This window comes from Sinocyclocheilus rhinocerous, unplaced genomic scaffold, assembly GCF_001515625.1.
Source record: "Sinocyclocheilus rhinocerous isolate Xijiao unplaced genomic scaffold, SAMN03320098_v1.1 scaffold841, whole genome shotgun sequence".
NCBI lineage: Eukaryota > Metazoa > Chordata > Actinopteri > Cypriniformes > Cyprinidae > Sinocyclocheilus > Sinocyclocheilus rhinocerous.
The window spans coordinates 329,972-346,202 of record NW_015656197.1 but is presented as its reverse complement, the minus strand read 5'-3'; the positions used below and the strand labels follow the sequence as shown (position 1 = coordinate 346,202).

Sequence of the window (16,231 nt, the reverse complement as noted above, 5' to 3'; positions counted from 1 at the left end):
TTTGGTATGGCTCAGACAGCCTCCTTTCTTGAAGGATTTTGAAGTACCATGTGTTTTCTTTGTTAAGCTCAGCTCAGCCTCTGGATCTTACTCTGAGGTCAGAACCATACTCTGAGTACTAACAAAATTAATATCGCATGGCCTCCGCTACAGAAATCTGGGCTGCATTAATAGTTTGAAGCAGTACCTTTTCTAACCACATTTGTATTAATATTACAAAAGATATTCATACAGTAGCTCCAAAAAGTTTTGGGCACTCAAGCCACACTTTAAAATGTGTGGATGTCATTGCATTAGATACATACTATCAAAGTAAGTGGAATCAACAAACAAATGATGCTTTTCTCTGAACTAGCTTTAGTTTCCTGATCTATTTTTACAATGACTTTTAATTAACTGATTTTCCTGTGATTTGTAGTGGTTGAAACTTATTTTGTGAATATTTATTGCTTGATGCTAATGCTATATATATATTTTTTAGGGATGCACCGAATTTTCGGCCGCCGAAAATTATCGGCCGAAAATGCCATTTTCGGTGTTCGGCCGAAAGAGAAAAAAATTATTGTGAAAAGTTCTTTAAAAGTGTCTGGAATGCAATAAAGTAATTTTTAAAGCTGTTTTTAAAACATTTGCTGCATGGATTAAAAAAAAATAGGCTAATAAATAATTCACACAAAATTGCGTTGCAACAAATCCTTTAAATTTTAAGGTATTCAGAACAGAGCAACATAAAAATCAGAAAATATAAGCAGCTATACAAATATAGGACAAAGTTTTACATATATGCCATTATATATATATTTTATTTTTTTTGTATAGAATTATAAAATAAAACACAAATTATAATGAGGCCTGTTTTAGGCTTTTCCTTATTTTTATATTTTAGACATCCATCAATTATGGTGATGAAAAAAATGACTGACCATCTCCTCATTGGACATGCCTTTAGAGAGAAATGCATCTTTATGGATTACATAATGAAAGAGTTTCTATTTTCCACTTTAATTATTTCGTTTTAAAGTAGTAATTTAAAGCTTTCAATATATTTTTATCATGTCTGTGAGGCAATTCGCTGAGTTTCGATTCATCATTGTGAAGCGCTCCTGTTCAAGACCAAGACGGCAGAAAGCGCATCCTGTTTGTTTTATAAAAGCACAACGTTTTGTTGATATTGTGTGTGCACACAAATAAAAGTAGACCCTTTACAGTTTAGAATGATGTATTACTCTTACCTTTATGAGCAAAAATGACAGCGTATTTTAAATTGTTTCCACTGTTAGAAAAAAATGCAAGTAATCGCGCTGGCGCCTCCATGTCCTGCAGAGCGCACTTGAGCTTCCACTCTCCACAGAAACGCTTGGATATGCGTCTAACAGCGCACATTTATATAGGTTAAACATTTAAACTAACTTTGTGACATGCTTGAACTGTTTTATATTTATAGATTTTATTTTAGGCAAGTCGTGATGATTTGAGAAGGCTTGATCAAACATAGGCTATGATCAACTCACTGTCTGCCGCTTGGTCGTTAGAATGAAAAAAAAAAATCAGCTCTGAAGGGGTTAAAAAAAAACGTACATTCAACGAACAAAAAATGCTCCAAACGTTTCTCTAAATTAACTTTATACAAAAACGAAAACAAAATATAATCACTTTTCGCGCTGGCGCCTCCATGTCCTGCAGAGCGCACTTGAGCTTCCACTCTCCACAGAAACGCTTGGATATGCGTCTAACAGCGCACATTTATATAGGTTAAACATTTAAACTAACTTTGTGACATGCTTGAACTGTTTTATATTTATAGATTTTATTTTAGGCAAGTCGTGATGATTTGAGAAGGCTTGATCAAACATAGGCTATGATCAACTCACTGTGTGCCGCTTGGTCGTTAGAATGAAAAAAAAATCAGCTCTGAAGGGGTTAAAAAAAAACGTACATTCAACGAACAAAAGATGCTCCAAACGTTTTTCTAAATTAACTTTATACAAAAACGAAAACAAAATATAATCACTTTTCCATTACATACAAAACTGAACTATTTAAATAGCTGAAACAGTAGTATAAGCTGTTTTGGGAGAAGGGGAAAAAAGACGGGCTCGGGTCGGACTCGGGCCGGTAATTCTGATAAGCTGTCGGACACGGGCCGGGCTAGGACCTATATTTGAGGCCCGTGCAGGGCTCTAATCCACTTCATCCAACGCTGTTTTGTTCTCTGTTGTTTTCATCTGTGAGCATGCTCTTGATAGTATTTTACCATTTTGTTGAGTTTAAAACGTGTGACACGTTCGTTCTGCTCCCACTGACCATTCAGTCAAATTTAGGCATCTCTTTTCTTCAGTGAGTGCAACAAAAGTTTAAAAACCAGTTCTGCTTTTATATCATTTAAGGGATATTGGAACTGCTCAGATATGCGTATTTTTGGTCAGCTAGAGGGATTCACTTTGCCAGGCTATAAAATATACGCACAGTTAAACGTGATGAAATCAAAAACCAGATTAAACCTCTCTACAGCGTTTCCCATCATCTCACATGCAGTTTTTAATGGGAAAACCTGTCAAATTAGTCTCAAATATGTATTTTTAATGTGGAAAAAAATACATCAAGGTGCTCTAAGTTAGGTCATTAGTTACTCAAGCTTTTGGAAATGTTTTCAAACACAATTCAATGTCACACCTTGTCTCTTTGTTTTCTTTGTGTGTTTAGTTTGGCTGGAGCATAACTAGATCTCAAATGAGGCTTAATGAGTGTGCCGATGTCAAGCGTTGGACACGGTTGCGGTGACGTGTCTAACAAAGCTGGGCAGCCACTCTTTATTCTTCACTTTTTTCAGGACGCATAGAAGCACCCAGAGCAAACCAAAATTAGTCTTTTGTAAAAAACAATAAAGGCATGTATTAATTCATTGGACTGCCTCTGCGGTCGATTTTTAGAGTTCGTAATCTGTTTAAATATTCCCTGATGAATGTTGTTTTTCTGTTGTCTTTAGCATTTTTTTTTACTGATTGCTTTGGCACGTGTTTCTTCGAGCGAACAGGGAATGTGGTTTGGTTTTGCAGTTTGGATTCTGATATCCTGCCATGTTGGGTTTTGTGTTTGCTTTGCAAATATTGCAAGCGAAGATGGAAAATTGCCTTTTTGGACATTGATAAGCAAGGAAATTGCTGTACCCGTGGAGCTAAATAAACACGAGAGCAGGGATATTTGTCTCACAGAGGAGAACAAATCAACTCGAATAGCTTGACAGATTAAAGAAGTCATAACATTTTCACTATTAAAGGCATAGTTCACCCAAAAAGAAAATGAAAATACTGTAATTTATTCACCCTCTTGTCATATGACCCATATTAACTTATTTCTTTCAATTTAACTTATTATTCATTCTTCTGTTGAAAACAAAAAGTAAATGTTTTTAAAGAATGTCCTGGCTGCTAATTTTTAGTTTAATGAAGGTGAATGACAACATTGTGACAAACAAAATTTTGGCTGAACTATCCCTTTAATGCCTCGTGTTTATAGCCAAAAAAAAAGAAGTTTTTACTTAATCAGTATTTTCATCTTTCGTCCAAAAAGATGTTAACATCCATAAAACAAGCTAAATTTACTTAAGAAGAAAAATATGTGAGCTTATAAGATTTGTTTTCAGAGAATATATATTGAATTTTCTTAACCCATTACCCATTAGCAAACTTTTTTTTTTCTTATTTCATGCATAAACCACTCTTTTTATCTAATTTTTGTTGGATGTTTTGCTTATAAAAATCACTCATTCAATCTTTTTCATTATTGTGTGTGTGTGTGTGTGTGTATGTGTGTGTATATATATATATATATAGAGAGAGAGAGAGAGAGAGAGAGAGAGAATATGTGACCCTGGACCACAAAACCAGTCATAAAGGTATAATTTTGACCCATACAATGTTTTTTTGGCTATTGCTAAAAATATACACCAGCGACTTAAGACCAGGTCCAGGGTCACATTTATCTTATTTGCCGACTTTTTGTGCATTTAACATTCTGACATGAAAAATTTCTCACTAGATTTATCAATACTTTCTCTTGTCCAGTCACCCCAATGATGAGAAAGAAGGCCTTTTCCATCGGAACCACCCTGTCACCAGTCTGGGTGGCTTCCGTCACAACCACAATCACATTCACGACACCAGCCTGCCCCTGGTGTCCCAGGACCACGAGGAGATGCACGACAGCAAAGCGGCAGAACATGACAAAGAGGTGCTTGTGACATTATTTGTGAGTTGCTTGCTTCTTGTGTGCATGTCGTAGAAAGAACTCAGGCTTCTAGATAATTGCCGCCAAGCTTACTGGGCCAGAGGTTGTCACCTGGAGGACACCAACTTTGACTTTTGTGGTAGCCCTTGGTCCCTTCAGGGTGCATTGCTCTGGAGACCAGCACCCAAGAGATGTGATGTAAATGTTTGGTGGGTTACAACCAGCTCTACTGAGGAAAGAAATAGCTTAGACTAGCCTACAGTGGTTCGCTGGACCTAGTTGACCAAAAATCTGGTCAGGCTGGTTTGTTTTGATCATTTGAGAAGGGTTTGGATACTTGTCAGCTGGGTTGACCAACAAAACTGAACATCAGCTTGGAAAACCAGCTTAACCAGTTTTAACCAACCTAAGATATCCACTTTCAGGCCCACACAGAATCAGATCACTGTGGAAAGAAATGGAACATTTGTCATTCCCAAAATTCTGTTGCATTGTTTTTTTTTGTTTTAAATTAAACATTTTGGCTAATTTGATTATGCTCTTAGCTACCAATAAGAGTGTAGCTCTGTACTGAACACATTTTACCCTATTTAAATACATTCTACAGAAACCCACAGGTTTTCAGGTAAAATCAATGAAACTGCAAAAAATGATTTTCTTATTCAGTATTTTGTCTTTTCCACTTCAAATATTTAAAATACATTTATTTGAGAAGCAAAATGACATAATATATTAAGTTTAGAGTTTTTGCTTACAACAAGAAACAATCGGCCAGTTGGGTAAGAAAAATCAACAAATTTTTCCATTTGAATTAAGTTGTCTTACCCCATTGGCGGATATTTTTTCCTGCTTTAAACAAAACTCACTTAATTCTTATTTCTTTTAGAAAACAAGACTTGTCAAGATATATAAAAAAAAACATCAATTATTTTGCTTAGATGTACAGTATCTTGATTTAGATATTTGAACTGGAAAACAAGACAAAATACTAAGCAAGAAAATATTTTTTTGCAGTGAAAACACATCTGCACGTTCGGTCTGGGCCTGGTTAGCAGCACTGCTAATGCTTAGATCATGTAAGCTGCTTTGCCACATGTTCAGGATTAAGAGTAATAGTGAGTTTACAGGTGCTTCCAGTTAAACTTTTGATACATTAGCTGTGAAACTATGAATGTTCCCCATGGCTAAAAATGTTGGCACATTCGAAACAGCCCATATAAAAAGTGAAGACGTATTGTGTTAAATTGATTTAAAGTGATTTACCATTCGCTTTTCCACTTTGTCACCTGGATATGTAGGTTTAGATTTACACTCGGTGATACAAAACAGGCACAATGGTTCATTAAAATTCACGAAACGTACTCGCACCCCATCACCCGAACACATGAGCGAAACAGTCGTGTGGAACAATAAACAATCGGAGCGAGGGCAGCTATGCATGCACTATCTGCCAAAGCTTTTCTGCCACAGCTTGAGGCTGATGTGTACCGTTCATATGGCACTAACTATGTTCTTCTGTCAACAAAAGAAAAACCTCCACCCTGTCCCAGCTGAGGGACTCGCTGCTGCCAGATCTATGAAACTCCTGGCAAAGATTCCCAAGGATGCCGAGGCCACTGTGGTCTTAGTGGGTAAGCAAAGTAGCGTTTCGTTCCAGCGTTTGTTGTTTTCAGGTCCAGAGATGATGTTGAGTCATTGCACCCAGAGTTTTCCAATAGTGTCTCAGTCAGCTAAGGGAAGATGAATGCTTTCGGTTGTGTTTGATTTCTGTCACTGGATTTTTTACCGCAATAAATGTGTTTATAGGATGTGTGGAGTTCTTAGAGAAGCCTGCGATGGCCTTTGTCCGGCTCAACGAGGCTGTGCTGCTGGAGTCCATTCTGGAAGTCCCCGTCCCCGTTCGGTTCATCTTTGTGCTGCTGGGCCCCACGCAGACCAACATGGACTATCATGAGATTGGACGCTCCTTCTCCACCCTCATGTCCGATAAGGTTCATCTTACATGCAATATATATCACGGTTTGTAGATTATTAGGGCCAAGTAACAAATATGTGAATAATTGGTCCCTATACTAAAGTGCTACTGTTCGTTATTTACTTGATTATTCGTTATTTACTAGGGTTTTAAAAAATATTTTTCACTCACAATTTCTACCTGATAAATAATTTCATATTTAAGTAACTTGACATAAAATATATAAAAATGCCCAAGTGGTGGTGCATGTAAATAAGAAATATCTTGATTTTTAGCTGTTGCTTTGTCCTGTGAAAAATATCCTGGCTCATTGGTTGCGAACCACTGTTACAGTGCCAAAAATGGCTCAACGTTGTATTTTTGTGTTTGCTTTTTCTTATGGTTCACTGGGTCATGGTGTTCAGTTCAGACTAGATCTTTTGCCATTTGGGATTTTAACAAATAATATTTTCACTAACACCTATAAATTTTATCCAGTCTTCTCCAGAATAGTGACAGATGATCTTGAGACCAAGCCACACAATCTCAGAATGGATTTTTTTTCTCATTGTTCTGTAAACCTGTAATGAATTGTGGTGGGACTGGCCAACAGGAATGGACGATATATATCTCTGCAGTGCTTAGGCCAGAGGTGCTCATTCCTGTTCCTTTAGATCTACCTTCCTGCAAAAAGTTCACCAAACACACCTAAACCAGTTAATTAGGTTCTCCAGGAACAGAAATGAGCACCCTGGGCTTAGGCAAATTTGGGGGGGAAACTAGAGTATCAGTGCCATCATGTTCCTAAGAGTGCGTAGTTCTTGTTTCATTACATAAAAAATGAAATCCAAATGCCTTGGCTTGAAATTACACTTCTGGTTTGGAGTCAGTTTTGAGTCACGTTTTGCCTTATTACCTGTCCACCATTTTGAATTTGATTGAAAACAGTTTTTCATTGGTACTTCTGCAAATTTTGCCCAATCTTCAAAGTTGGGTCAGATGATCTCCAGACCAAACCACACAAAGGTCACTGAATGGATTTTTGATCTTCTTTCCCATTCTCCAATAAATCTGTAAGGAATTTTATGGCAAAGCCGCAAAGTAAAATGTACGTGTATTTCTCTAATTTGGCAAACTGAAACAAAACTTTGTGGGTATCAGTGGCATTATATCCTAAAAGTGCTTTTAATCAGTTTTATGAAAAAAAAAAGTAACTTCAAAATGACCAAAATTATGATTCTGGTTTGCTTATATTCTTCCATTCTAAGTTGTCAAGTTTCAACTTATGACCTTAATTTAATTTAATTTAATTTAATTTAATTTGTACATTTTTGAGAAGATGAATGCTTTCGGTTGTGTTTGATTTCTGTCACTGGATTTTTTACCGCAATAAATGTGTTTATAGGATGTGTGGAGTTCTTAGAGAAGCCTGCGATGGCCTTTGTCCGGCTCAACGAGGCTGTGCTGCTGGAGTCCGTTCTGGAAGTCCCCGTCCCCGTTCGGTTCATCTTTGTGCTGCTGGGCCCCACGCAGACCAACATGGACTATCATGAGATTGGACGCTCCTTCTCCACCCTCATGTCCGATAAGGTTCATCTTACATGCAATATATATCACGGTTTGTAGATTATTAGGGCCAAGTAACAAATATGTGAATAATTGGTCCCTATACTAAAGTGCTACTGTTCGTTATTTACTTGATTATTCGTTATTTACTAGGGTTTTAAAAAATATTTTTCACTCACAATTTCTACCTGATAAATAATTTCATATTTAAGTAACTTGACATAAAATATATAAAAATGCCCAAGTGGTGGTGCATGTAAATAAGAAATATCTTGATTTTTAGCTGTTGCTTTGTCCTGTGAAAAATATCCTGGCTCATTGGTTGCGAACCACTGTTACAGTGCCAAAAATGGCTCAACGTTGTATTTTTGTGTTTGCTTTTTCTTATGGTTCACTGGGTCATGGTGTTCAGTTCAGACTAGATCTTTTGCCATTTGGGATTTTAACAAATAATATTTTCACTAACACCTATAAATTTTATCCAGTCTTCTCCAGAATAGTGACAGATGATCTTGAGACCAAGCCACACAATCTCAGAATGGATTTTTTTTCTCATTGTTCTGTAAACCTGTAATGAATTGTGGTGGGACTGGCCAACAGGAATGGACGATATATATCTCTGCAGTGCTTAGGCCAGAGGTGCTCATTCCTGTTCCTTTAGATCTACCTTCCTGCAAAAAGTTCACCAAACACACCTAAACCAGTTAATTATGTTCTCCAGGAACAGAAATGAGCACCCTGGGCTTAGGCAAATTTGGGGGGGAAACTAGAGTATCAGTGCCATCATGTTCCTAAGAGTGCGTAGTTCTTGTTTCATTACATAAAAAATGAAATCCAAATGCCTTGGCTTGAAATTACACTTCTGGTTTGGAGTCAGTTTTGAGTCACGTTTTGCCTTATTACCTGTCCACCATTTTGAATTTGATTGAAAACAGTTTTTCATTGGTACTTCTGCAAATTTTGCCCAATCTTCAAAGTTGGGTCAGATGATCTCCAGACCAAACCACACAAAGGTCACTGAATGGATTTTTGATCTTCTTTCCCATTCTCCAATAAATCTGTAAGGAATTTTATGGCAAAGCCGCAAAGTAAAATGTACGTGTATTTCTCTAATTTGGCAAACTGAAACAAAACTTTGTGGGTATCAGTGGCATTATATCCTAAAAGTGCTTTTAATCAGTTTTATGAAAAAAAAAAGTAACTTCAAAATGACCAAAATTATGATTCTGGTTTGCTTATATTCTTCCATTCTAAGTTGTCAAGTTTCAACTTATGACCTTAATTTAATTTAATTTAATTTGTACATTTTTGAGAAGATTGGACATAATGAGTTCAGATGATCTTTAGACCAAGTCTTCAGACCAAGTTTTATTTTCAACCCCATTCTACAAATTTGATGACCGTGCTAAAAGATAGGAAGTAAGACTTTGTCTTGGCTTAGCTGTTGAATATTGATATGATGAGAAGTTTCAGGACTGCAACCTACTGGTCAAAAGTTGTTAAAATGATAAATTGACTAGTGACTTAAACCACTCAGGTTCACTGTTTTTCCTGACCTTCCACAGAACTTCCATGAGGTAGCGTACTTTGCTGATGATCGACAGGACCTGCTTAATGGCATCAACGAGTTCTTAGACTGCAGTATTGTAATTCCACCATCAGACGTTGAGGGAAAAGACCTGCTGAAGACCGTGGCCTCCTTCCAGAAACAGATGCTACGTAAGCGCAAGGAGAGGGAGCTCAAGAAATGCGGCAGTATTGTGACAGGAGCTGAGCAGGAGACCAAAGGTGGAATACCTACTGCATTTGTGATCACATTTTCAAGTTTGTCTGTTCGTTTAATGTTGACCTGTTCTGTTTGTGTTGTAGATGTAAGTACTGATGAACAGGATGATGAGGATCAGTTTGATGTTGATCCTCTCAAGCGCTCTGGTATTCCCTTTGGAGGTCTGATTCACGATATTCGCCGCCGTTATCCACGCTACATAAGCGACCTGAAGGATGCCATGGACACACAATGTATTGCTGCTGTCATTTTCATTTATTTTGCTGCTCTTTCACCCACTATCACCTTTGGAGGTTTATTAGGCAAGTGAGACAATGAGACAATTATCTTTGATAGTGGAGTCTGTTTAATATACAAGCCCATTCCACTACATTAGAAAAAATGCATGCTGTTGTAAATCATAATAATAAAAAGTCAGAATTATGACGTAAAAAGTTGAAATTATGACATTTAGAAAAAGTTGAAATTGACAAAGTCATTATGAGTTAAAGATTCATAATTATAACATAGTGGCCCGGTGTCACAGACAGGGCTTAGACTAAGCCAGGATTAGGCCATAGTTCAATTACGACATTTAAGTAATTTTTATAAACGTGCTTACAAAAAACATTACTGGGGTGTGTATTTTGAGAGAAAACAAAGACACTGATATATTTTAAGATCAGTCAGTGCAAGTTTCTTTCAGTTGAAACAGCTCAGAATTACATTTTAGTCTGGGACTAGGCATAAGCCTTGTCTGTGAAACCGGGGGAGTATGTCATAATTTTGACTTTCTATATCATAAATATGAATTGGAACTTGTCAGTTGTTACTTTTTATCTCATACTTAGGATTTTTTTGTTATAATTTTGAAACGCTAAAGCACTTGGTGTCATAATTTGACATTTTATGTCATATTTATGAAATAAAATGTCATGATGAGCTTTACTTTTTTCATAATTTTAACTTCTCATAATATTTAGTCTCTTTTAAATTGTAACTCTGACTTTGTTATAATTGGCTAATCTCATAATCATTTTTTTGTCCTAATTTTGACTTGCTATAATTGACTATTTTGATCTCATAATTTTGTTTTTTAATAATTTCTCTTATTTTCATGACATAAATTTTAGTTCTTAGAAGTATGACAATTTCCACTATTTCTGTCATGATTATGATTTACCAAAGTATGATTTTTTTCCCCGTAGGTGACGGAAATGAGCTTCCATAGTATATTTTCATACTTTGTTCCCATTTATTTAGGTGAGAAGACACAAGGCATGATAGGAGTCTCTGAGCTCATCATCTCCACGGCGACAGTGGGAGTGCTGTTCTCCCTGCTAGCAGGACAGCCTTTGCTCATAATTGGCTTCTCTGGACCACTTTTGGTCTTTGTTGAAAATTGATATGATGAGAAGTTTCAGGACTGCAACCTACTGGTCAAAAGTTGTTAAAATGATAAATTGACTAGTGACTTAAACCACTCAGGTTCACTGTTTTTCCTGACCTTCCACAGAACTTCCATGAGGTAGCGTACTTTGCTGATGATCGACAGGACCTGCTTAATGGCATCAACGAGTTCTTAGACTGCAGTATTGTAATTCCACCATCAGACGTTGAGGGAAAAGACCTGCTGAAGACCGTGGCCTCCTTCCAGAAACAGATGCTACGTAAGCGCAAGGAGAGGGAGCTCAAGAAATGCGGCAGTATTGTGACAGGAGCTGAGCAGGAGACCAAAGGTGGAATACCTACTGCATTTGTGATCACATTTTCAAGTTTGTCTGTTCGTTTAATGTTGACCTGTTCTGTTTGTGTTGTAGATGTAAGTACTGATGAACAGGATGATGAGGATCAGTTTGATGTTGATCCTCTCAAGCGCTCTGGTATTCCCTTTGGAGGTCTGATTCACGATATTCGCCGCCGTTATCCACGCTACATAAGCGACCTGAAGGATGCCATGGACACACAATGTATTGCTGCTGTCATTTTCATTTATTTTGCTGCTCTTTCACCCACTATCACCTTTGGAGGTTTATTAGGCAAGTGAGACAATGAGACAATTATCTTTGATAGTGGAGTCTGTTTAATATACAAGCCCATTCCACTACATTAGAAAAAATGCATGCTGTTGTAAATCATAATAATAAAAAGTCAGAATTATGACGTAAAAAGTTGAAATTATGACATTTAGAAAAAGTTGAAATTGACAAAGTCATTATGAGTTAAAGATTCATAATTATAACATAGTGGCCCGGTGTCACAGACAGGGCTTAGACTAAGCCAGGATTAGGCCATAGTTCAATTACGACATTTAAGTAATTTTTATAAACGTGCTTACAAAAAACATTACTGGGGTGTGTATTTTGAGAGAAAACAAAGACACTGATATATTTTAAGATCAGTCAGTGCAAGTTTCTTTCAGTTGAAACAGCTCAGAATTACATTTTAGTCTGGGACTAGGCATAAGCCTTGTCTGTGAAACCGGGGGAGTATGTCATAATTTTGACTTTCTATATCATAAATATGAATTGGAACTTGTCAGTTGTTACTTTTTATCTCATACTTAGGATTTTTTTGTTATAATTTTGAAACGCTAAAGCACTTGGTGTCATAATTTGACATTTTATGTCATATTTATGAAATAAAATGTCATGATGAGCTTTACTTTTTTCATAATTTTAACTTCTCATAATATTTAGTCTCTTTTAAATTGTAACTCTGACTTTGTTATAATTGGCTAATCTCATAATCATTTTTTTGTCCTAATTTTGACTTGCTATAATTGACTATTTTGATCTCATAATTTTGTTTTTTAATAATTTCTCTTATTTTCATGACATAAATTTTAGTTCTTAGAAGTATGACAATTTCCACTATTTCTGTCATGATTATGATTTACCAAAGTATGATTTTTTTTCCCGTAGGTGACGGAAATGAGCTTCCATAGTATATTTTCATACTTTGTTCCCATTTATTTAGGTGAGAAGACACAAGGCATGATAGGAGTCTCTGAGCTCATCATCTCCACGGCGACAGTGGGAGTGCTGTTCTCCCTGCTAGCAGGACAGCCTTTGCTCATAATTGGCTTCTCTGGACCACTTTTGGTCTTTGAGGAGGCTTTTTATAAGGTACTTTTTGTCTTTATGTTTCAACCATTATGAAGAAAAGGAGGTACTTTCATTACATTAACATCTATCTTCCTGTTCCTCTCTTTTCCATCTGCTATCTTCCCTGTCGCCCCTTCTTTGTTCTTCCTCATTTTCAGTTCTGCCAGGCGCAGGGCTTCGAATATCTCACAGGCCGAGTGTGGATCGGGTTCTGGCTCATCTTCATTGTCCTAGTGATCGTGGCAGCTGAGGGAAGCTTCCTCGTGCGATACATCTCTCCATTCACCCAGGAGATCTTTGCATTTCTCATCTCTCTCATCTTCATCTATGAAACCTTCTCTAAGCTAATTAAGGTACGTCACCAATACCAGCAGGTGCAAGTTCTGCTCTGAAATCTAGTGAGCTGCCTAACTACACAGCATTTTAAGGTATCAAAGGTGTGCTTCAGATGTGTAGGATGTTTTAAGAGGAAGGTATCTTCTTTTTGCCAAATTTAAAGGCAGCATTGCATGTGCTGAGACTATTTTATAATTATGACTTTTTATGTCATGAAAATAAGAGAAGTATAAAACTAAGGTGAATAAGAGAATGCATTGATTATCAAAAAGTGTCAATTAAAATATGTAGGTATTTTGAGTAAAATAATTAATAGTTTAAAAAATAGTTAAACTACTTAAAATAATAGTTGAAATAAAATCATTTTAATAAACAGCACACACATATAAATGAAATAGTAAATTTTGATTAGATTTAAATATATAAATCTAATGTATTTGTGTGCTGTTTGTTATAAAGAAGGTAATATTTTTTGGCTATATTTTAACTGTTGTTCTGAGTATTTTATTTGAATTTTAAAACATACATCTAATTAAAATGGACTATTTTACTCAACATTTAAAAAGAAGGTAATTATATTTTAACTGTTATTATAACTAATTGAATATTATTTAAAAATGTAACATAATTAACATTTGTTAAAAAATAAATAGATGTAATTAATTAATTTAATTTAATTTAAAATTAATTTACCCAAATGTATGTGTAGTTTTATGCTTATTAAAATATTTTTCCTCAGGTGTTTCAAGAGCACCCTCTGATGAAGAGCTACCCTACAGCTCCTGTACTGCCTGCCTTCAAACCCATAGACCCTCAAGGACATAGTGTGATTGGGGAACCCATCCTCAACCAGCCCAACACAGCCCTGCTGTCCTTAGTGCTCATGATGGGAACCTTCTTTGTGGCCTTCTTTCTGCGAAAATTTCGTAACAGCAGATTCCTTGGTGGAAAGGTTTGTAGTGTGGTGTTATTTTGTCAGCACAGTGAAATATCCTTTGCTTAATCAGCATTTTGTCTTGTTTTCCAGTAAAATGTAATCATTAAAATAAATACATGTATTTAAATCAAAATAATCAAGAGAAGCAAACCACTTTGTCATCTTTTTTTTTTCTTGCAAACTCCATATCAAGATTTTCTATGAATTATATCTTTCTTTTCGGTCTGTTTCTCTCACAAAGCTATTACACTAGTCAACATTTGAAGTGAATCAAAACCTTTTGGTAAAAAGAAAACCAAAAAACCTAAAACCAAAATGCATGATAATGAACTTTTTTTATCCACTTCAGATGTTCACCACTGTATATGGCTTTATTTAAGTGTACTTTAAAGGGTTAGTTCACCCAAAAATGAAAATTAGCTTGTGTTTTACTTACCCTCGAAGCATCCTAGGTGTATATGACTTTCTTCTTTCAGACGAATCCAGTTGCAGTCTGCGGGTGTTGCAGTTGAACAGTCCACAAGTCATCAAATAAAGCTCGCGCATTCATAATAATAAAACGTGCCGCAGACAGCTCCGGGGGATGAATAAAGGCCCCCTGTAGCGAATCCATGAGTTTTTGTAAGAAAAATATCCATATTGCAAACGTAATAAACACTTTTCTTTCTATAGGTTCGCTTTCTCATGTTACTAACGTTTATAATTCATTAATAAATGGTTCACAGGTGTTCACTTTACATTAAGGTTCACTTTTACAGGTTACTAACATTTATAGATAATTAATAAATGGTTCACAGGTGTTCACTTTACATTAAGGTTCACTTTTACAGGTTTCATTAATAACTGGTTCACAGATGTTCATGTTACATTAAGGTGCACTTTCACAAGTTATTAACGTTTATAAATCATTAATATATGGCTAATTACATTAAGGTTCACAGATAATATTGGAATTAACATTTTCAATATTAATATCTCATCAAGTCATGGGTGTGCTTTTATTATTTTTTCCCCAAAATAAAAATCAAGATGATAATTTCATCTTGATAAACAAAATATATCGGTTTCAAATCATTGCTGTGGATAGGCATCATGAACTTTTGCGGAGAATCATGGGTAAGGTACAGAGTAGATTCTGATAAGAAACTAAACTGATAAGAAAAGAAATTGTAAGAAAAGTGACACGAGTCATGAGATATAAATGAGAAAACCATAAATGCAACACCCTTCAGTCTTGCTATAATAATTAATTTTTGCTGCATCATGAAATAAATCAGGAATCTGGTTTTGAGTGAAATAAGTATTTATAAATATATTTGTAAGCATTTATAACATGTGAGTTAAAAATGGCTCACTATTTTGCAGGTATTGCATTAAAATCACCCTTTTACTCATGCATTTATAACTGCTTATCAATGATTTATAATGCATTTGTAAGTGAGTTATTAGTCATTTATTAACACCTTTATAAACCCTTTATAAAGGGAACCTTAATGTAAAGTGTTACCGTAAACTCTTTTAAACGAATCATTTCTGTTATTTAGAAAAGGCTGTGTTACGTCAAAATGTCTGTTCCAGAGCCTCGTGTTGTACTGTAAAGAGATGAATTTACAAATCTTGTAGATGTGGCAGGGCTCCAAGTCTGTTCAAAAGTGGCACTCTTAATTCAACATGGTAATGCATGTCCTGCATATTTGCTTGTTTAAAAGGAAAGTGTTGCTTGGCTTGGAATCCAATTCCAGAGAACCTATTTCTGGAACTGGAAAGAGCTGTTATCTGCTATTTATAGCCAAGTACAGAAAACACATTCAGATTCCTCCTTGATGCATGAAATCACACTTTAAATGAGGGAGAGTGACATCACTGTCTCGGACAAACACACAGCCACATTCAGCTCCAAAAATCACGCAGGCGTGACTTCCAACCGTTTGTAACACTTTCAGGTAAAACAGCGGCAGAATCACGGTATGCTTTTCACAGTGATTTAGCAGTATATGACTATAGTGCTTAAATGAGAGATTTAAAGAGAAACATTTCAACATTGAGATGTTTTGTCTTTGTTTTCTCTCCATTTTCTGAGTATAAACCTCCATAACACTAAGAATGTCATACTGATGACAAATGAACAGCTCAAAACAAACAGATGAATAATCTCAAAGTGGAAAAAAACCCTCACCTCAGGCATGGCCATGTGCTCAGAGAACACTGCTCTCCTTTCAGAGTACCTGTAGGGTTTGCACATGGCAATATTTTAAAATTCCCAACAGAAATGTGTTTGGAAAAGGGTAAATTCAATTGTAAGTGTGTGTGTGTGTGTGTGTGTGTGTGTGTGTGTGTGT

At 35.9% G+C, this 16,231-nt stretch overlaps 1 protein-coding gene across 1 annotated transcript in view; it reads left to right on the top strand.

Moving 5' to 3' along the window:
* Positions 1 to 16,231, top strand: part of LOC107719879 (anion exchange protein 3-like) — a gene marked incomplete at its 5' end in the record, with an annotated part of 43,804 nt that overhangs the window by 22,049 nt on the left and 5,524 nt on the right. Inside the window, 11 exons of the mRNA XM_016527422.1 lie at positions 4,065 to 4,230; positions 5,756 to 5,858; positions 6,034 to 6,218; positions 9,313 to 9,535; positions 9,617 to 9,835; positions 10,776 to 10,900; positions 11,029 to 11,251; positions 11,333 to 11,551; positions 12,492 to 12,640; positions 12,778 to 12,972; positions 13,695 to 13,907. Of these exons, the coding sequence (XP_016382908.1) occupies positions 4,065 to 4,230; positions 5,756 to 5,858; positions 6,034 to 6,218; positions 9,313 to 9,535; positions 9,617 to 9,835; positions 10,776 to 10,900; positions 11,029 to 11,251; positions 11,333 to 11,551; positions 12,492 to 12,640; positions 12,778 to 12,972; positions 13,695 to 13,907 (2,020 nt within the window). The remainder of the gene's footprint in view (positions 1 to 4,064; positions 4,231 to 5,755; positions 5,859 to 6,033; positions 6,219 to 9,312; positions 9,536 to 9,616; positions 9,836 to 10,775; positions 10,901 to 11,028; positions 11,252 to 11,332; positions 11,552 to 12,491; positions 12,641 to 12,777; positions 12,973 to 13,694; positions 13,908 to 16,231) is intronic.